The 15,478-nt window shown below is 39.2% G+C and overlaps 1 protein-coding gene across 12 annotated transcripts in view; it reads left to right on the forward strand.

Moving 5' to 3' along the window:
- Nucleotides 1-15,478, forward strand: part of CCDC57 (coiled-coil domain containing 57) — a 31,586-nt gene that overhangs the window by 1,460 nt on the left and 14,648 nt on the right. For 3 of the 12 annotated variants that reach the window (XR_015807825.1, XM_088176594.1, XM_088176601.1), the window contains exons 2-5: nucleotides 5,009-5,113; nucleotides 9,211-9,373; nucleotides 10,349-10,483; nucleotides 14,605-14,788. Coding sequence is in view for 11 of the 12 variants with exons in the window: in XM_088176594.1 (XP_088032720.1) it covers nucleotides 5,067-5,113; nucleotides 9,211-9,373; nucleotides 10,349-10,483; nucleotides 14,605-14,788 (529 nt within the window). In the remaining variant the exon portion in view is untranslated. Of the gene's footprint in view, nucleotides 1-1,303; nucleotides 2,958-3,742; nucleotides 3,808-5,008; nucleotides 5,114-6,673; nucleotides 6,769-9,210; nucleotides 9,374-10,348; nucleotides 10,484-13,374; nucleotides 14,474-14,604; nucleotides 14,802-15,478 lie in introns of those variants that run through there. The other 9 variants (XM_088176603.1, XM_088176596.1, XM_088176604.1 and 6 more) reach the window with 9 other exon arrangements.

Raw genomic sequence — 15,478 nt, forward strand, 5'->3', positions numbered from 1 at the left:
CACTCCCTGCAAATATGATTTCATAACACACTCTTCCTTTTACATCAGGATGGAATGAGCTTTCTGCATTTATCTCTTGTGACTCAGCTGCGATTCATACAAATGCTGGATTATAAAACTGAGGGTGTGCTGATATTGCTATTTAGAATCTATGAAAGTTGTGGTGGGATTCTCAAGTGCACTACAGAAAGCAGCACTCCTATAGCTACCCGGGGGTTAGGAAATTCACGAGTAGGTGCTCCATTCTTTTGTGTGCTTCTAGGACACAATCCAGTATGTAGGGGAGTGACACCGCACCTTAAATGCTGTGTTCAGTGTTTGGTCCCTCACGACAAGACAGACATTGAGGGGCTGAAACATGTCCAGAGAAGGGCAACAGTTCAGTTTTGCTGAAGTACAGCACCCATTTGTATATGTTTAAGGATTCATTGCATTAATGTGTGAAGATGAGCAAGGCCATGTAGTTTGAGTAGATAATATACAGCCAATAAGACCGACACTTCTAATCTTAAAGACTAGTGAAACAAGTTTTTGACTGTCCACTATTATCTGAATTTAGGCCATTCTCTTGCAGACTAGGTGTATTCAGGTTTCAACATCAGTCCTGGAATTGACACTGTGTAGACTGTAATCTTTTCAATTCACCAATAAAGTTTATCTGTTTGGGGCACTATTGAATCACTGGAAGTCATCCATTACTCATTTGGAGAACTAACATGCATTTAACTACGTGATTAGGGGCTGATTGAAGGTACATTGGGGAAGATGACAGCTAATTTGAAAGGGGGGCAGGGGTGAGGAAGGGTTGCAAAAGATACTGTGATTAATAGGTTAGGCAATGGCTAATATAGAGATGTACAGAATGTCAGCAGTCAGAATGCTGTATACATTTAGACATTCACCTATTATGGTGAATGCTGATTCTGATGAGTGCTCTGAGGGGCACACAGCACAGTATAAATTATGCTGGGACTTGCACTATAATTTTTGTGTGTTCAGATGTAGAAAATCGTTTGAAGCTGGTTTTCACCACTGTATTTTAAACCAGAGGTGATTAATAGAAATAAATGAACTAAATCCCTTTAATAATTGCAGTATTCTGAAGTTATAATTAGCTAAATAAAACTTGCTTTATTTCAAAAGCCAAATTGTTAGTTCTAATTCTAATTTTCATTAGTAGTTGCTGGTGAAAATAAACCTTTCTTTTACTGGTATGGGGTTAGGACATACAATTCTCTTCTGAAGACAGAAGGAAAATATATATAAGAACTACTGATAGTGCTCTATCTTCTCTAAATTATAGTGTCTTTCAGGTATCATTTGGGTGCAGCGTTCAAGCTTCTGGAAGGCAAAAGCTGTTTATATGAGCTAGAAAAACGGAAAAGTGACGGAACACCTACAGGAAGTTTGCCTCATGACTTCCAGACAAGCAAGTCATCTAGAGTGACTAAGGGAAAATTATGCTTTAGGCCTGCTTCATGAGTTGCATCTTCCTCTGTCTCACCTAGACACTGTAAGGCAGTTTATTTGATGGATACAGTTTTTAATAATTAAGTGACTTGGTAGCAGAATGTATCTATCTATTTTGCATGACCTCGTGTTGCAGTTGGCCTGAGTTTGTTTTGCAAGCTTTTTAAAGTTTTTCACGTGATGCAGTGGGAGTCCTGAGCAGATGGGAAGTTTGTTCACATTTCTAACGGCTATACTTGAGAGGGTCCATGAGTCTCCTTCCTGATTTCCGCCAAGGAGAAATTGTTTCATTCTAAACAGTTGGATAAACAACATGTATAAGAAAACAAGTGAACAAGAGAGTGACATCTCAGAGTATGGGACAAGTACTAGCTGTGTTTTGGGCGAAGGGAGTCTTACTAAAAGATACCGGGGCTGCAATGGAGCGTGCCGTGCCCTCACGATGCAGAGAAGAGGCTGCTGTGTCAGAGTAGTGACGATGGAACGGGGAGAAGGTGAGAAGGAGAGATTACGCTGCCGGGTTCCTGTAACGGAATGCAAAGCGAGGAACGGAGAAACGGCGGCTGGCTGTCCGGAGAGGAGGCAGACGGGGCCGGGCGCTGCCGCCCCGAGCCACGCCCGGAGAGGAGGCGGAGCGGCGGCGACGGCGGCGCCATGGAGACGGGCCCGCCTCGGGACACGGGCGCGGCCTAGGCCGGGAGCGGAGGGACGTGGAGGTTCGTGCCGTCAGGAGACGAGTCGCGACTGGGCTTTTCCATCAGAAGGCAGTGCGGTCTCACAGCATCTCATTGTGCTGCAGGTTGTCCATCGGAGCTTCTGACGCGTGGTCTGCGAATCTCGCGCCCATTTCTCTCTCTGGGGACCCACTGTCTTTCTGCACCCTTCCTGCTAAGTGCCCTCTGTTGTGCTGTCCCTGAGTCCAAAGCATTACCTTGTGCTCCTCTCTACTGCCTTCATCTAACGGGTTTGACCTCGACAGTCAGCCCGCCATCTGCTCTTCTGTCGCAGAACATCTGACCCTCAGGTCCCTCCATGGAATCCTTCCTTGGGTCCAGTCGTTCTATTGGCAGTGTTGTCTTTCGCCGACACTCGACTGTCTTTTCCTCCCTCTGTGCACTTCAAATTTAGTTAATCTTTTTTAACTGTGGTAGCCACCTGATGCATTTGGAACAACTGAAAAGCAGCTAAAAGTATGATACAGAAAGAGCAGATCTTTCAGTGTTGCATGTTACAGGCAGGGAGGCAGTACAGTTCATGAATATCCACGATAGTGACTTTTTTTAAAAAGTCATCTACTTCTTCTTACTCAAATGAAGAAGATATTACTTACATTATCTAGGCATGGTAGCATGATTTGAACATTGCCAACAAGAATCAGAATATGAAGAAAAAACACTATTTTAATTAACTTAGGGATAAGTGTGAAATCTTGGCCAGCAGAATTGAAAGACCCGATCATCGTGTCCTTTAGCACAGTTTGTTCCCAGGTTTGTATACCTGGGAAGAGCAAGCTTGAATTTTTTATACTTCTTACATCCAATGATCAGTGACTCATATTTTGATCCTAGAGAACTAGAGTTGTCTAGATGGTTTGTGAACAAAAATGTAATTTAAATTATGACCTCCTTTAGCATAGAGATATTGCATAGCATTTTCTGGTCTGAAAATCTTTTTTTCATTTAAAGAGATTAAAGAGCCACTATTTGAAAGGCATGCGTGTCTGATTTGTTCTCTCCATCCCTGTGCTTATTCGAAAGTGATTATCTGCAACCAGTGACACAGAATAATATTGTACAGTGAGAGAAGCTATATTGACTCCGGAAATTTTCCCGAATCTTTGGAGAGAGCTGAACAGAAATAATATTTTTTTAAAGCATCCATATTGCTTAAAAACAATGTTCTTTTTTCTTCTACAGAATTTATAATTAGATATGAGGCAAATATGAAGAATAAACAATAGGAAGAGGTGGATGTGAAGCAAGTAAAGGGCCTTGCCTGTAAAAGCACAGGGTCTCTGTTGGTTATTTTCTTTTTAAACTAAAAGCAGACGCTAAAAATCGGACACAGCAGTTAATATTGTTAATAAAAGAGAACGTTGAACTGTGCCTTAACTCATCATACATATCTCAAAGAAAAGAGAAATATGTGTGCAGCTTGCAGGGTGGAGGGAATAAACGCTTATTCCTTGAGTTCTGTCTGCACATAATTTTTGTTTAATGTAACTACAATCTTCAGAAATAACAGTTTCTTTGGGATTATTCTCTGCTTAAAGTGGTGATTGTTTAGAATGCTCTAAACGGCTGGATCCAATTACATCTGTAGTGTAGAGATGGCTGGGTAAGTGTTAATTCGTTTTGTTTTGTTTTTTGTTTTTGTTATTGTGGGTAATCTGGGCAAGACTGGAAATCATCAAAGTTTACTAAACGATTGATGTTAATGTGGTGTATATGCAAATACATTTAAAGCCAGTTCAGGAGTTTTACATGGAACATATCCTTTGGGAATGGAAGGAGGAGTCAGAGTTTCTTAAACCCAGCAACTGCATCTTTGCCAGGCTGAGCTGGATACTGATCACAGTACAGCAATCATTCTTCTAATCTGCCTTGCCCTTAAGGGTTTGGGCATGAACGAGGGAGGTGCAAACAATGCAGTCTACACTGAGACAGCACTTCTGATAGACTTGGTTTGTATACCTAAGTGCTGGCTATAGGATTCAGATTACTTCAGGCTAAGTGTAAATTTATAAGCAAAGTCTAGCAGAATATGAAAGTGAATATGCATTTAGCTGTTTGCTACTCTCCAGTTTTAGTTCAGAGTTTTGTCTCTGTAGGTATTATATGATTAGTCTTATCAAATGCAATGGTCATTCAGGTACACAAAAAACATGTAATATAGAGTTGAAAGTAAATAAAAAGTTGCAGAACAGCATGATAGCAATCTAGGTTTGTTTGGCTGTGTTACAGGCTGCAGCAAACCTGTTAAATCTTTAAGGGATTAAGGCAGAGCTTCAAAGGTTCAGTGTATCATTAGAGAATTTATGGTCTTGGTAGCAGTATCAAGATTTGTTTGAAATCCTGACGTTACTGGTATTCTTCCACTGGATCACAGAGAAACTTTTTTTGTTGATGGCAATTAAAAATATTGGGAGAGGAGGGGAAAAGATACAGAACTTCTTCTCTTTTAAAATGTATCTAAAAGATTAAATTTTTGCTGGTCAGCCCTTGTTTTGCAATTTTTTTTCTTATGTAACAGAAACTTTTGAGTGGAGGAGGAACTCAGTCATACTTAAGTGGGGGTCTTGCACTGCGTTTCATCAGATCCTCTATAGTCTCTATGCAACTAACCTTTTGAAGGATCGTTTCGGGAAATAACATATACTGTTTTAGTTGGTTTCCACTAGGTTATGAGAAAAGATGTTATGGTGCCTGTTTCTTTAGGAAATTACAGCATCCTATATTAATAGTTACATGTTATTGTTACAGAAATTTTACATGTGGATCCCTCATGCTTCTTAATGTAAATTTATTTTTGTTTACAGCTCTAGGAATAGTCACATAGATCATCTGCACGAGGATTATGTGAACCTGTAACTTCACATGGAGGAAAAGATTCAAGAACTGGAAGACAGTGATGTCAGAAACTGGTATAAGAATGTTAGACAAGCAATGTTGTGTTGCTGCAGTGCCATCTAGCAATAATTTTTTTAATTTTATTTTTTTAAATTAGCATGTTCTTGTTTAACATTGCTATGGTTGTATAAGCCCTTTTTTTGGCCTATTGTTTTATTCTTCTAAACATTGATTACATTTGTAATTACAGTTCAGAAAATTATGCCTTGCTTGTGTGGTAGCTGTTGCTTTGCTGGTTTGATAGCTGCCCCTTGTAAGGAATTGCTAAGAATATGTTTAGTAATATGAGATAGTGTAAGATTATTTAATGTAGCAAGCACACTGCTGAATCCGTTAACCTTGAAACTACAGGAAAGGTCAGCATCTAGAAAGCAGAGGTAGCCTTAGGCAAGATGGATAAATGTACACTGTTTATCATACTCCTAATTACCAGGCGTTTTTTCCCCCCTTCTGCTTCTTATGTTCCTATCATTCCACCATAAAAGGATCGTCTTACAAGCAGTGAAATTTGATCTTCAACTGTGATACCCTGGGGAGGCATTTTACTACCTCTTCTTATATAACAAACTTTAAAGAACAACAAAACTTTCCTTCTTTGTTTTTGTATAAAAATGTATTTGATATTGGAATTTCTTTTACTAATTTACATATGAATGTGTTTAGTTTTTAGAACTAGAACACTTAATTTTTGTCCAGTCAACCAAACTAATATATAATATAATTGGAAGTGGTATTGTTAAGCAATTGCATCTTCCACCCAACAGCTGCCAATCCAAGTGTTGCTGCCCTCAGCATAGTAGTCCTGCTAAAATAACAAATCTTCATCCAGGACTCTCTCACGGGCTTCCCAAAGACAGTTTATGAATCTACCCTAAGAAGTATGTGAACCTGAAGAATATTTGATAACTGACTTGGTTTGGAAGTCATGGTGCATTCTGTGGTTGAACTGCAGTGATAAAGTTAATTGGCTGCTGTGCACAAGCATTAGGCTACATCATCTAATGCACATGATTTCTCTTATCACGCTGGAGAAGGAAAAAAGTTATCTCTATTGTTTAAGCTTACAACTTCTTCTGTGTTTGCCACTGGATCTCCTGCAGTTATTCCCCCTAATCTAACATGATTTTGTATCAATTAGACAAAATCTCTTGTGATCTCATTCTTTTGTTTTTAGTTGTAGTTTATCAATTTAATTCATCAAAGTAGTTTCTCTCAAACACTTTTTAAAATACTTTATCAGTTTAGCCACTGGATGGCAGCTCACTACAGCCATTTAATTTTCTGGAAAATCCGTGGCTTCTTTAGGAACAGTTTTTCATGCACTTACAAAACATAGGTGTTGTGAGGTAAGAATTTCACACTTGTTCAGTGATATCTTTAGTTTTCATGTTTTGGAGTAACTTGCAATGTTACTTTGGAAGAATTTCACAGTAGAATGTTTATTCTGTAGTACTCTTCTTACTTGGGTTTGAAATGTAAAGTCTTCTAACAACAAATTTTTGTTTTTCCAAGCATAACAAACAATATGACTGGTTTTGTTCTTTTCCTTTAAATTAAAATTCAATGGCTATAAGGGGAGGAGGGTGAGGAGGAAGAGAAGAAGTCTTTTCCATAGCATCCTGTCTCCCAGCAGCCTTCTTGTCACTTCATCTTCAGAGTGGAAAACATGGTAGTATTTTTCTAGCAACTTTTCAGTAAGGCTCTGGTTTTTTACCTCTGTAGTAGTTCTGCAAGTATACACTTTAGAGGCATCTTTACCACAGCCAAAGCTTTCCCTTCTAATAATACTGAATTGTTTGCATAACTTAAAAAGCTTAGACAAGGGAATGATGTATCTTTAAGTTTTTTTCATGTGATTTCATAGTGACTACTTCTTATGCTCTTTCTGTTGTCATTCTGCAAAACCAGAGGGAAACAGTTAAATTTTTATCACCAATATATCCATACGTATATACGTGTGCACGTAAGAAGATAGATGTCCTCGCAGCTTATAGTAGATTGTACACTATAATCAATATCCCTTTATTCATGTGCTTAGAATATACATTTAACTTCTGTTAGGATATTTTATTTTATATTCAAAAAAGCAAAAACAAGAGAAATAAAATATACCCATAACTTTTAGCACTGGGAGATATAGCACCTTTCTGCTACTTTAGAAGTCAAAATAAGGTTATTTCTGTAATGCATAGTATTTGACATACTACAGGTGCTAGATGGCTGCAAAGGAATTGAACTTTAATGTCAATAAGATAGGGGGGGGGGGGGGTTGTAAAACAAGGGTTTTTTTCTCTCATCTCTCCCCAGTGATTATGAAATCTGATCTTATTTTGCAAAGGATACTATTTGGCCGGTTTGTTTCTTTACATTCCCCTTTGCTGTACAAGTCCTAGTAGGAGACCTACCATAGACCAGATTATAGGTTTCATTCAGCACAGTCTGATTCTTCTTAGAATGGAGAAAGATTATGTGATGATTAAACTTCTCATACAGTGTTTGAAAGGTCTGAGACAATCCAGTGTTTCTATCAGTACCATTGTTCTAGTGTTACCTATCTGTTACTCCCTTTGTAGGAAGTGCTTGCTGGATTTGATGTGGGTATTAAAAAGAGAGAATGTGAGTTTCACAAGTAGACAATTGAAAAGGGTTACTTAGTTCTGTCCCATGAAGTTAAAGTAACTTATTTTAAGCTGTTACCCTTTACTCACAGAATGAATGAGTGTATTATAATCTGAAGTCATTCCTGTGTGAAAACACATGAAAATATGACTGTTGTTTTTGCTGTTTTCTTCCACCTATGTGTTGAATTGTTTCCAGGATAGCAGGAAGCCTGGGTATTTGTGGTATGCATTCATAGTGACTGTTTTTTTCCTGTGAAACCAAAAACTGTATATAGGTATTTGAAAGACCTCTGTCATCCTTCCAAGGCTAGTAATGAGGAATTCACCCTTCAAAAATCTCTGTATATGCAGTGTTTGCTAATCATCATCCAGTATTACTTGGATTGTTCTCTGATGCCCATATTCACGTGCTTCAGTGGTGTTGTAATTGATACTTTAACAATTTGACAAATTGAGTTATGTAGGTAGAGGGGAAAAAACCCCTCACATTAAACCAACTGATACCATTGAAGAAAACAGACAAGCTTTCAGGAAGAGGGCTGGTATACCTAGAAGTTTGTAATCTTTTTACAGCTGTGTTGGTTTTTGTGTAATAAAATTAATTATTTCTGCCTATAAACTTTACCTTAAGGGTAGCAAAATGTTACCTGGCCATTAGCAGTATCCATGGATTCTGGCATCTTGAATGTTGCACGACAGGAGTTCAGTTTCTGGTTTTGTTTACTTGTCTTGGGTGTTCTGTAAAGGACACTGCTGTAATAATGAATCTAAAACCACTTTGTGCTGTTGCAGTCTTGACTATAAAGCTTGCATGACCAAGTGCTGTTCACTCAGCAAGAACAAAAGAACCACAACTGCATGTATACTTATTAAATATAAATTTGTGCATGTTGCTTACTCTATGCCATGCAGTTCAAACTCTGATGGCACTTCAGAAGAAATCTTTGATCTTTGCCGTTTTCTGACTTGAGTTCTTGACTAGAGATCTCTAATACTCTTTCTCTACTACTTGCACCTTCTATCTCTTTCTACACTCTGTTTTCAAGATATGTAAATGCAGCAGCCTTTTAGCCTAGAAATTTTACTCTGACAATGCAGCAATTTTAATTCCTAGCTTTTTAGATCTCATTTCTGATAGCAGCAAAACAGAAGCATGCTCTGGATGGAAGTACTGAGAGTAGTATTGATATTGGAGGGCATTTTATGCTGCTTGAGCTGAGGTGATTTCCAAAGCATACAGATGGACCCTCAGAGACCATTGAGCTCTAAGCAATTAAAATGTTTTTGTTCAGTAAAATGCTGAGAGTAGAATAGAACAAAATAAAATAGATAATTTCTAAAATAGAACAAGGAAAGAAGATGAGGACAATAAACAAAGCTGGATTAAATGAAACAAAACCAGACCCAAACAAACAAACAAAAAAAATATCCACAAAACATCCTTAGTATTTATTCTGCTGAAATCAACAGCTTTGCTCTGTGTATCATAGGTCTAAAGAACAACTGTCTCTGGCAGCTGAGCGAGAGTGGATTCTGAAACAGAGTAAAATGCAAACAGAACTGAACTGGCAGCAGCTCTGTGAGAATGGCGAATGTAGCTGGTATCGGAAATCAGAAGATCTAACACACAGACTGTCTTCATCAAGAGAGGAGGTGAGAATTTCCAATTAATGCTGTTTAAGAATCATCTACTGCATAGAGAGCTATGGAGTCTTCCCACCACGGTGTTTCTCAGGGAAATATCTCTTTAGCCTGCTTTCAAAAGTCTGTAAAACAGTAATTCTGTATTGTGCACAGCAGTTCATCACATGTATTTTATCAGAGACCAGATTAATTTTCATGATCAATCTCCTAATAGTGGCCTTTTCTCCCTTTCCACGTAATCAAGTCAGCTTGAGAGATGCTTTTCCTTTGCCATTGCAGCAAAAGACGAAAGATGTCTCTTAGAGCAGCCCCAGGGCAGAAAGAATTTCAGATCACAGTACCACTTGAATTCTATCAATGGAACAATACCAGTCCTGAAAAGCTCTTGGGTATTTCTGTATGGAAAAAAAGACTTATTTTGTGTAGTGTACAAACTTCTGCTTCTGAAAAATTAAATACATGTTTATTGTTTAGAGACCATAAGAAAATGGTCTAACAGTTTTCAATACCCAGTTGCCCTGAACTCACAGATACAGAGGAAACACTTGTTTGTGAAGTTCAGAATGCTGGCATTTATTCTAGTCTTTTATTTTATGATTGTCTTTCCAAAATGATTCATAGGCATCAATAGCTGTAGCATGTGAACACATAAGAGAGATAAAACGTCATTTTCCATTTCACATAAAGAAGACAAGAAAATTATGCTAAATTATTTGTCTGTTATTGCAGTTTTTGACAGAGACAGAAGAGATGTGCCTAAGTCCCTGTGCAATATTTTAGTGTCCTTGATTTCCTTCTTTTTCTTTTTACTTCCCTTTTCCTTCCCCTTTCCTTTCCTTACCTTACCTTTCCTTTTTCTTTTTCCTTTGACCCCTTTTTCCTTGAGCTATTGACATCCTCTGCCTCCCCTTCCTTCCTTCCTTCCTTCCTTCCTTCCTTCCTTCCTTCCTTCCTTCCTTCCTTCCTTCCTTCCATCCATCCCAGGCTGAAGCTGATCTACAGAAAACAGACTACAGGTTGCATGAAGTGAAGACTCTTCTTTCTCCTTTGACTGTTGAGAGAGAACAGACAATACAAGCATCGTTTAATCACAGTATTTCACCTGAAGGGGAGAAACAGGTTAGACAACATTTAATGTAGACATGGATGAATTCATTCTAACATAACAACATTATGGGCCTTAATTCCACTGGATTTACTATAAGCAGTTCATCTGTTTCCTATGTTTCATTCAAAATACAGATGTATCTAGCCTGGAATACATATAGAATAGGTGTCACGGGCTTAATTATGGCCCTCATTCATTACTCACTGGCAAAAGGAGCAAGCTGCATATAGACAGTTGCTCCAAAATGTGACAACATACTGTACCATCATGGCAATCAAATGGGAAGAATTAATTTCTGGAACCTCTTTAATGAGGTTCTATGTCAATTGCAGTTGCTAGATTTTAAAGGTGAAAAGCTAAAATTTTAAGGTAACACTTAAAAATACTAACATGCCAGTTGTTTAAAATATTTTAATGTCTTGTATTTGATTATCACTAGCTAGTTCTCCTTTCATTGCTACCTCTCAAAATACATAAATTTTAAAAAAACATTTAAAATTGCAAATGTAGTGCTGGTTTGAAGTCATGCTGAAGGATAATGCATTAAGAGTAGAAAACTGGTTTTGGTAAAAGAGAGAAAGTAAAGGGAATGTTGCAGTGCACTATACTGGGTGGCTACAGGTGCTGAACAGTGACCAGTTCAGACCATGTTACCAGAACTTGCTAGAAAAAGCAGTGCTAAGCATGCCTAGTAGTTCCTGAATGCAGAAATGATTGTATTCAGAAAGATACTTCCTGAAGACATTTTTATTAGACTGCTAGCAAAAGCTTGCTCTTGAACAAGTAGTTTTTCCAATTTTATTTCAAACTGGACTGATTTGCTAATTGATCATTGACATACCAAGAGAATCAGGGCTGGGCACACTTTCCTCTTTATATTCTTATATTCTTTGTATTTATTGTTCTCTTCAACTGTGAATTAACTGTGGTTAGCAAGACTGTCTCCGTTGTCACTCTTCATTTTGTTGTTAAAATACTCTGGCTTTTTCACTTTTGGTGTATAGGATAAGCAGTGTCCGTCTCAGCAAAACCGTTTTGGTCTTTTTCCTTTTTATGGGAAGGGCCAGTGTTTAAAAAATTAAATAACGAAATTTAAAAGTCTATTTTTCTAGTCTAGAACCTTTTCTGTACAAAATGAAGTGTAAACAAGCAGAAGAAGAAAATTTATGTCAGTGAGTCCTCTTAAAGAAAGTATAGTACAGTGGCTAGCCTCTGGTTCAGATGATGGATGCAAGAAAGATTAAAATTTAAATATGCCCTAGTACAGTATCTTCAGTATATAGGTCCTTTCTTCAGATTGGTCTGAGACCCCAGCAGTGTGCTAGAAATGTTGCAGTAGTCATTCTTGGCCTTTCAATAAGCAACTGAGATGTGAAACACACCAGCCTGGAAAATCTTGCTTATAACTTATATTCTAAGTATGACTTAGGTCATGTTTATCTAACTAGAGCTTGCTAATAATATCATACAAGTGCACAGGAAAGGAAGGAGTGCTTCAAGTAATTCTGGTTTATTAGGGTTTTTAGGATCTTCTCTCTAGACCCATTTCCACTTACAGAAATCAGGAACAGTTGTATTTCTAGTTTAAACTGTGAGGGTTCATGTGTATATTGAAGGCTGAGATGAAGTCTTGGGCCCCAAAATTCACATCTGGGTGTTCCATTGCTATCTACTGGTGCCTTTTCCTGACTCACCTTAACAGCCTCGGAGAGATTGTTAAAAGCAGAATAGTGATTATTCTTATCTTCTATGTAGCTTGTACTGTTAGGGCAGACACAACCACAGGAGAAAAAAACTGCAGGGCAGCTGTTGTCTTTAAACCAGGGAAATTTAATTTGAAGGCCATTAGCATTCTAGATGAGACTTTCAGATCACACTCACAGAACAGACTTATGACTGGGAAAATAAGGGGGCTGAAGAAAGTGGGGAGCAATGGAGAAGATGGAAACAGAGTAGTGTTTGAGGCTGTGCAAGGCATAAATGTTGAGACTGAAGTATTTTGCTTAAGTGTCTTAAGCAGGTCATGGATTGCCATGCCCTCTGAAAAGGCAAAACTGCTGCTTTGCAACAATTTAAGGTTAGGGTTGAATATAAAGAAACGTTTACCGTGTCCCTGAATGTGTTTAAAAAAACACTGGATGTGGCACTCAGTGCCACGGTTTAGTCGATGAGGTGGTGTTAAGTCATAGGTTGGACTAGATGATCTTAAAAGGTCTTTTCCAACCTGTTTCTGTGATTCTGTTTTAGCAACATTTTGATACAAATACTCGAAAGACATTTCATGGTCTTTTCCTTGTGAAAAACATCTGATCTGAAGAGCTTGTGAATTAGGATTTGTTTAGTGACCGTAGGAGTATATATTTCTCTATTGCATGGCTTTCTAATATTCCTGTATGAAACAGTATCTGCATTTCTTAAATGGATAATGACACATGTTTCTATCAGTTAAAGAAGATTTTACAGGGGTAGAATCTATATTCTATATTCTCTGTTTGGATGAAACCACAGTTGTAATACATTAGCATTGAAACGTTTAAAAATCTTTGCAGGCACACTTTGAATGAACAAACAGCAAAAGTGAATAATATTGGGACCCTAATATAATGGTCTTTATATCCCATTGGTCCTAATAGATGTTTTTTCCTGAAGATTGTGGTGGAATTTCAAGTGACCAGGAAATACGTTTTCCAATCAATGTTTGCGTTTTCCAGATATTGTCGATTGTCTAGGTTATGGTTATGTGCGTGTAGTTCGTACACTCCTTCTCCTTTTTTGGCTTTTTTTTTTTTTTTTTTTGGTTTTGCAGAGGACATGCAGCTTCTTTATGTTTTTTGCTGCCCCCCCCACCCCCACCCCCCCCCACCCCCCTTCCCCCGGAAATTTTCTTCCCATTTCTTTTCAGGGATATGGTGAATGGACAGCGATCCAGAGACAAAAGACGTGGACTTGGCATAGCATTGTAATGGTTCTAGGGGAATGGCGGGGGGGTTGGGAGTGGGGCAGAGTTATTTTGGCAGTTTCTTCGCCTTGGACCTCTCCTGCGCAGCGGCTTTGCAACAGTGCCGTGGAGCTCCGCCCGCCGCCGGTTCTGACTCTGTTGCTTTTAAGAGAGCAAGGGAGTCCCGGCTGCTCCATTGACTGGGACTTCGCCGGCTGCCGGCGCCGAGAGAGACCAGCACAATCCGCGCGGGTGCCCGGGGAAGCCATTCCCTGCGCCGCCTCCCGCATGGAGCAGCGGCTCCGCGCGTCTTCTCTCTACGGCAGGGCGACACGGCGGCAAAGCCCTGCCGCCCTTCCCAGCGCGGACAGGCTGCCCTCAGCGATGCCGAAGACCGATCACCGCTCGCCCGGGTGCGTGAGGGAGCCAGTCCTTCTCCCCTGTCTCTCATCAGAGCTGCCGTCACCAGTAGGGAGGTCCCGTGGCAGGAGCAGCGCAGCCCCTCCGCCTCCACGCGGGCCTACAGCGCCCCTTGTCGGTGGTCGTCGTTACTACACCAAAGGGGAAATGCTTGAGGGGCGGGCAAAGGCCGTTACTGGGTTTGCTTCTTGTCGCTGCTGCTGGTTTTTGTTGCGTGTTGTTTTGTACGTATATGTAGTCTAGTTAAGGACTGTTATTCTTTTTTCTATATCTTTGCCTGGAAGTAATTTCGAAGTCATAGTAATTTGGAGGGAGGGGGTGATCTTTCTATTCCAGGGACATTCCCGTTTTCCAAATATCTGTCTTTTAAAGCAGGACAATGCTATTGTCAACAGATTATGTCCAATGACACTTTCAAGAATTTGACAGGTCAGAAAGGGGACTGCTGTTGAGCCCATAAGTTCCTTAAGGAGAGGGGCTATCTGCACGTGGAAGAGAGATAAAAACCACACCTGCAGAAAAAAATAAAACAGAGCCAGCTCTGGTGCTGTGGTCCTCCCCATGTGTGCCTTGTCCTATGATGTTCTCAGTATAGTACTTCTTTCCCTGGCAAATCCTTAATAAACAAACACATTTATTCTTCTTCTATGGTACTTTTCTTTCACATATGTTCATGAGTTGAAACTATTAGGATCTCTGCGTGTGGTGATGTGGAGAGAATATGTGTCACTTATTAATGAAGGGTCATTTTTGTCTTGTACTTTTATTTTCTAGATATTTCAATATGATGATGAAAGTTCTCTGTGTAAAGATATCCCTTCTTTGGAAATAAAAAAGCTGCAGGAACAGAATGCCAGCCTTCGGGCTGCTATTGCACAAATGAGGAAAGAAATGGAGAGTCTTGATGAGCAGATGTCTTCTCTTACTCTAACAGAAGACAGACAGCTTGCAGAGCAAGGTGACAATTCTTGACAAAGAACTTGAAATTCAGTTAAGGAAGTTTAGCAGTCATGGTCACAATTTATGAGGGCTACCAAATCCATGACTGTGTAAAAATTGTTATTGTGGGCTTTTCAAAATTGCACCATACACAAGCACACAGTAGTCTGAGATTCTGTATTACAAATTACTACAAAACAATTATTAGTGAAAACAAACACACACACGCCCCAACACACACGCGCGCGCTGTAAGTCAGTACAAAATTACCACTAGAAAAGCAATCGTATATATTTTGCAAGAGTAAAGCAATTATATGCATATTTCAAGTTATGACAGAATTCCTGATAGTGAAGCCAGTGTGTAGAGTCACTGAATGGTTTGGATTAGAAGGGATCTTTAAAGATCACCTAGTCCAAACTCCCCTGCCATGAGGGTTCTTGAAGAAAACATGGTAGATTTTGGACGACAGCCACCTGATGTAGCTATTGGTGTTGATTGTCAGTATAGTGTCAAACGCACTCTACGAGGACTGCAAAATAAACTCAAGGCAGCAGCAAGAAAAATATCAATTCTGAGCCAAGAAAAGCAGCAGCTGACTGAAATGGGAAACAGCCTCAGGGCAGAACTTGGAATGGTGTTAAAGGAAGGTAAAGTTATTCTAACTGAAAGTGCTAGCTTATATATTTAGAATAAAAATGGGGGAATC

The sequence above is a fragment of the Sturnus vulgaris genome, chromosome 20, assembly GCF_052056855.1.
Source record: "Sturnus vulgaris isolate bStuVul1 chromosome 20, bStuVul1.hap1, whole genome shotgun sequence".
Classification (NCBI taxonomy): Eukaryota; Metazoa; Chordata; class Aves; order Passeriformes; family Sturnidae; genus Sturnus; species Sturnus vulgaris.